This window comes from Accipiter gentilis, chromosome 32 (assembly GCF_929443795.1).
Source record: "Accipiter gentilis chromosome 32, bAccGen1.1, whole genome shotgun sequence".
Taxonomy (NCBI): Eukaryota; Metazoa; Chordata; class Aves; order Accipitriformes; family Accipitridae; genus Astur; species Astur gentilis.
Window position 1 is genome coordinate 8113623 of NC_064911.1, and position 6000 is coordinate 8119622.

At 48.8% G+C, this 6000-nt stretch overlaps 1 protein-coding gene across 1 annotated transcript in view; it reads right to left on the reverse strand.

Moving 5' to 3' along the window:
• Positions 1-2271, reverse strand: part of DSCAM (DS cell adhesion molecule) — a 491765-nt gene extending 489494 nt beyond the window's left edge. Inside the window, exon 1 of the mRNA XM_049835149.1 lies at positions 1871-2271. Coding sequence (XP_049691106.1) covers positions 1871-1913 — 43 coding nt within the window. The 5' untranslated portion in view covers positions 1914-2271. The remainder of the gene's footprint in view (positions 1-1870) is intronic.
• Positions 2272-6000: the final 3729 nt, after the last annotated feature.

Genomic DNA, 6000 nt, shown 5'->3' on the forward strand with positions numbered 1-6000 from the left:
ATGGTATGACCAGAACGCAATGGGCTTTAAGCATTTTAGCTGAACGTTAGGCTAGAAGTCTTTAAAAGATACACCTCTCTTGCATAACATCTCCTGCCTTTCTTACACAGCAATGTTGAGAGAATAACTTATTAGTTTTGTCTCCCTACTTTTGCCCGAGACATGGGTGTATAAAACAAAGTTATGCTTAATTGGTTACAAGTCAAAAAAACAGATCAAGGTTTTCTACCAAATAGGTTTATTTAAAAAAAATTCACCCAAAGAAAATGCTAGATGCTGAGGCAAGAAAATACTCCTCGGGGGCAACGTATGTGTCACTACTCTATATGATATGATATAAACCAAGTATTTTATTTCACCTGACTGAATACTGTATTGTTTTCCTGATCTGCTAGTCCTCATTTCAGTTACAGTTGCAAAGGTATTTCAAAGCTGATTGACTGAATTTCACTAACTTTCATATTTAGGTATAAGTCTAAGGCTGGCCAGAAAGTGAATTGATATAATATCTCCTTTTTTGCAAAAAGCTTAATTCAGTATATTTGAAACATTCTGCTGTATAACTTCAAAATTTCAGTACAGTTTCTTGACTGGCATATTCAAGTTACGATAACAAAACAATTATTGGAGAATAAGAAAACCATAACGATTGGATTTTTTTTTTTTCATATGAAGCTTTGGCTTACTGTCAGTTTAGAACTGAAGAAAATTATAGCATGTTAGCATTTGTCATTAAATAAAATTTCTGTTTTTCAAATAGTTTTAATTCACATGTCAAGATCTTCATCTAGCACTGTAAGGACAGGTTTTCTAAGTTTTCATTCCTGTATTTAGATCTTCTTCCAAATACATACAGAAAGAAGTCTGGTGCTCTCACTTCAAGCCCTAACAGATAATTCTCATAGACCATGGCACACACAAATCTCTGCACTCAAGAGTTTTCAAAAGTGATCAGCAGCTGTTTCAGGTCATGACTGTTGGGAGTTGGCAAAGCTTTGTGGGAAAATGGCAAAATGCCTACGTGTATACATCCAGCTGAAGTGGGATAGACTTTTCACATAAATAATAATCAGATTGCCCCAAACAAGCTTTACAAGGTGGTGTTGAGGGAGGGGGAAGGGAGATCTCATTCGTCTTCAATAGTTAATATTAGGATATGAATTCTCAAGAAGTCAGTACTTCCTAATCATTAAACAGAATTGTCCTCCATGCCTTGGAAGTCTGCTCCGATCATTTCTTGTACCCAAGATACTTCCACGAGGGCGATGAATATTTTTAATGCCCATTTCTAAATTCCGTTTCTTGGAAGATATATTTATATAAGGTTTAATAGGAGACCGTTAGCGAGAACCCACCAGAACCAACACATACAGCTGCAACGTAGGACCTTTTAAACACATAGGAGAGCACGAACTACGACCTTCCGAACACCACGTACGTTACTTTTCTTGCCTAGGCAGGGTGACAAGCGGCATAGAGCCGGCTATTTCTTCCCTTTCAGAGGAACACGGTCTTTTGCCAAATTGGGGGGGGGGGGGGGGGGGGGACGGACACGGGGGACGGGGGACGACACGAAACACGGGGACGGGACGACGACGGGGAGAAAACGTCCTTAGTGCCTCCCCCCCCCCCCCCCCCCCCGCGAAGGTCGTTGCGGTGTTCGCAGAAAACCCGTTCGCTGACGGGCCGTCCCTCCGCTGTAGGTGAGCGAGCCGGAGCGGCTGCCGAGCGGCGTGGCCCTTCCTTTCCTTCTCCCCCGCGGCCGCCCGGAGCCGGCGCGACGCCCGCAAGACAAAAGGGACGCCCCCGCGCCCCGCTCCCCTGCTCCTGCTCCCCTTCCCGCGGAGGGCCCGCGGCCCCCAGCGCTCACCATGCGAGATGCTGTGGAGCAAGGCGACGGCCAACATCCACATGCCCCCGCCGCTCCCCCGCTCCCCGCTCCGGGCTCGCCCTCGCCCGCCGCGCCCGCGGCCGGGCCGGAGCTGCCGGGCAAGGCGCGCACCGGGGCCGGCCGCCGCCTCCCTCGCCGGCCGGTGGCCGCTCGGAGCCCGCGGGGCCGCTCGTCCTGCCCGGCGAGCGCTCAGCCCCGCCTGCAGCCCCGCGGCTCCGCCGACGCTCGCCGCCCGGCTCTCGGGCGGGGGAAGAGGCGGCCGGCGGCGGGGGCGGGAGGCGGGTGCGCGGCGCCCAGGTGCGTCCTCGGCCGAGGGAGGCGCCCGCAGGGCGGCGGAGGCAGGGCCACAGGTGACGGGATCCTCCGGCGCGGGCGCGGGCGCGGGCGCGGGCGCGGGCGCGGGCGCGGGAGCATCCCCGGCGGGCGGCGGCCAGCCCCGAGCCGCGGCGAGCCGGCTCCTCACACACCTCCCCGCGGCCCGGCGGCGGAGGGCGCGGGCGGGCACATCGTCCCTCTCCTGCGGCTCGAATGGCAGCCCCGAGCCCTCGACCGACCGCCCCTGCCTCCCGGCGCGGCGCGGCGGGGCGCGGCGGGAGAGAAGGCGAGACCGGCAGGCAGAAGTCACGGTGGCCCGTGTCACTGCGACGGACGGCGGCCCCCGTAGTGCCAGCTGTGCAGCGGCACGGCATAGCCGAATCGCCACCTCGTCGCCAGCAGCGCCTTCTGGATGGCAACTCCGGAGGGACCAGCGGGGGAAAGTAGTAGGCTGGATTGTACGTAGGACGGTGCTTACTGGCTTTCAAGGACGTTTCATCAGCCCTACAGATCTGTTGTTTCTAAAGGCAGTATCCCGACTGTTGACCTTGCTTGCTTACAACAGCCTGGCTGAGGTGCAAGTCGTTCGGTGAACGGAATAGCTCCATTTCCCACTTACACGTGCGTCAATGGGAGAGCGTTAGAGCTCGCCGGAACGTCCTAATTTCTCCTAGGCAGCACTAGTTCGGCTTAAGATCCAGACCACAGACCCTAGACCCATACCCCGCAGACACTTAGCTCGTACTCTGCATGGGAAAAGTGAAACATCTTCTCTTCTGGTGCTCACGGAGCTGAGCAGCAGGTTAAGGTAAAGGGATATTAAAAATGATTTTCCCTCGAAGGGAACTGTAGTCACACTGGCAGCAAAACGGGAACAGGCCTTTAAAGTGGACTCAAAGGTAAAAGGGGGATAGGTCTCGGACACACCACGATATGCAAAAGAGGCTGTATGAGAGAAACCCTGAAGTGGTTATATACGGAGCTGAACAAGAGACTGTGAGAAAGGCATAAAACTCTGCAATAAAGCAACGGAAGGAAAAAAAAAAAAAAATTAGGGAAGTTGTAGTGCTTGAAACAATAAAGCAAGATAGGAGATCCAAAGTTCCCAAAGCTTTTAAAGAATGGAATTAGTTATTCGTTTAACTTTTAGACAAGCAAGGGAAATTAACTTCTGGGATGTATTTTGCAAGGAGACAGGTCAGTACATATATACTTGGACGGCCAGAGAGTAAGCTCTTGCAGCGATAGAAGTATCTGCAGTGGAGAAGAGGACACATGGGGCCGTTATGGGGGGGGGGAAATGGCAGATGATGCTTATGCTGAGTAAAAAGGAGCAAGTTCTGGGTACGTGCAGTGTGAGAAAGTTGTCTAAAGCAAACTCCAAAGTATAGCTCAGTGGCTGTAAGGATGGAAATGTTGTTGGCAGTGACAGAGAAAGGGGAGGGAAACTAGAGACAACTGAAAAGATGGATGTGGGCTTTGTGTCAACATGAATAGCTTCTCAACGAGGTATTTAGAGACGTGGCTAAATGATTTATATGTACTCTCTATACGTGCCATGGGCATATCTGGCAGGATTTGGGTAGCAGGGGGCTGCAGGGTGCCCTGGGCAGGAGGAGATCAGGGAGCGCCCCGTGCTGGTGACAACTGGGCCCAGCCACCTCCGAAATGGGCAGCACTGATCCATCGTGTACCAACACTGTAGCCAGTCAGAGCAGCTCACGGTTCTGTCTCTTCAGGCACGTTTAAGAAAGGGGGGTACCAGCTGGGGCAGGACACACAAAAAAGGACATGCAGGACACACAAAAGGAGACACAAGAGGAGGTATGCCTCTGAGGAGGCTGTGGCCAGTGGATAAGTCACACCAGGGCAGCGACACCCCCGAGGGGACTGCAGCCCATGGAGGAATTCATGCTGGAGCAGAGGAAATGAGTAAGAAGGAAGGAGCCATGAAAGAAAAGAGCAAGAAACAAGGAGTGGCAAAAAAAAAAACCCTCTACAGGCCCCAGCCTCCTGGGCTGCCCATCTCACCACTGAAGGGATTGAGTGTAACCTGCAGCTAAACAAGGGGAGGGGACACTAGGAAAGGGGAAGAGAGGCGTCTGGACTGACCTTGAGCCTTGGGAAAGCGAGGAAAGGTGTTTCGCTAGGTGTTTGTTTAATCGATTGTCTTCTTTGTTTCTCAATACCCAAATCAGTAACTAAAAGTTTATTTTCATTTGCAATAAATTAAATTAAGTGGAATTCCCTGAGTCGAGTCTTCCTCTAACAACATATTAGTAGCCCTGCAAGCAAATGTAACGCCTCATAATACCTGCTAAAGAGCTGTTGGAAAAAGAAGAAGAAAAGGAAAAGAAAAATCATCTAATTTTCAAATTAAGGCAAACTGCAAAAACACTGAATTAATTATTCGTAAGATTCTAAACATGGACTTGGCTTCCTCTTGCTTCTTATATAAATTAAATAAACAAAAATACTCAGCAAGCCTTCTATAGAACAATACTATTTTCTTTATTATAGGATGGATAGCAGGAATCTTGTATCCAGAAACATTTTCCTTGGTATTTTACATACACTTCCCTCAAAACATACACTTGCCTCAAAAAGAAATAATGATCAGTTGTGAGACAAATATTCCTCTCTTGATTTGAAATTATTAAAAAGGCTTGTTAAACCAGCAAAGGGAAATAAAGACTTGTCAGATGCTTTCATTGTTGGTTCTTATATTAAGTACTCTTGCCGTTGATTTCCTAATTGTATAACATGGAAGTTCTACTGCAAACGCTTTCATGCAGACAAGTAGTGAATGTCTAGGAATATATCTTAATGCCAAAACATGATGATTCTGCACACGTGTTGGTTTTTTGTTTGTTGGGGTTTTTTTGATGAAGAGAGGATCCTTCCAAGTTCCCACTGTCTTTGTGCCCACCATTTTTCTTGTGGGAGACTTTCCAGTGGTCCTTGCTGATGTACGGTCTAACCTTGCAATAAGCATTCTTGAAAACCTCATGCTGATTGAGTAACACCTGAATATGTGGAATCCAGTTGCACAGGCATTGCTTTGGGCTTCCTCAGGGTGGACAGACAATACTCACACCTCTGTTATGAAGAGATGTGATCCAGACTCTTCCTCATGACTTACCTTAGCTACTTCTGTTGCCTTCTCAGAACTTATGTCTCACATCTTGACGTTTCATGCGTTTATCTTCTACAGCATCCCTGTAAGTTTGGAGTGTGTTGTTATTCCTATACCAGAGAAGAAGAACCAAAGCAGAGGGAAGCCAAGGGCTAATCCACTAAGGGATTCAGGTATTGAGATAGCATTGCAAAAGCCAAATTTTAAGCGGGCTCATACATATTGGAACTGACAACCTTATGTAGTACCCAGTATCCTGGGACTTCATATAGAAGAGTTAGGTACTGCAGAATGAGATTCAAGGAAAATAAGTGGAAAGGCACGTCAACCGATGGGAAACGCCTAAAAGAGAGGTGCCCTAACATTCACCGGGCAGTGGCCCAGAGATGCTTATTGGCTGAGTGCTGACACCACAGCAGAAGCAGAAGAGGAGACAATTGACTTCTGCACTTGTTCTACACCTGGCAGAGAGAAAGCTGGGTTCGAATTATTCTTTGACAAATATTAAAGAAAAGTCGACCCTAGTTACCCTATCTTCTCCCTGGTAGTTCGCTTGCCTAGGAGACTTACACCCTGCTCCTATTTTTTTCCAGAGCAGTACTTTTCCACGCTTTCTTCACATAGCAAGACCAAGGGCAACCTAGAAGATATCATGTAA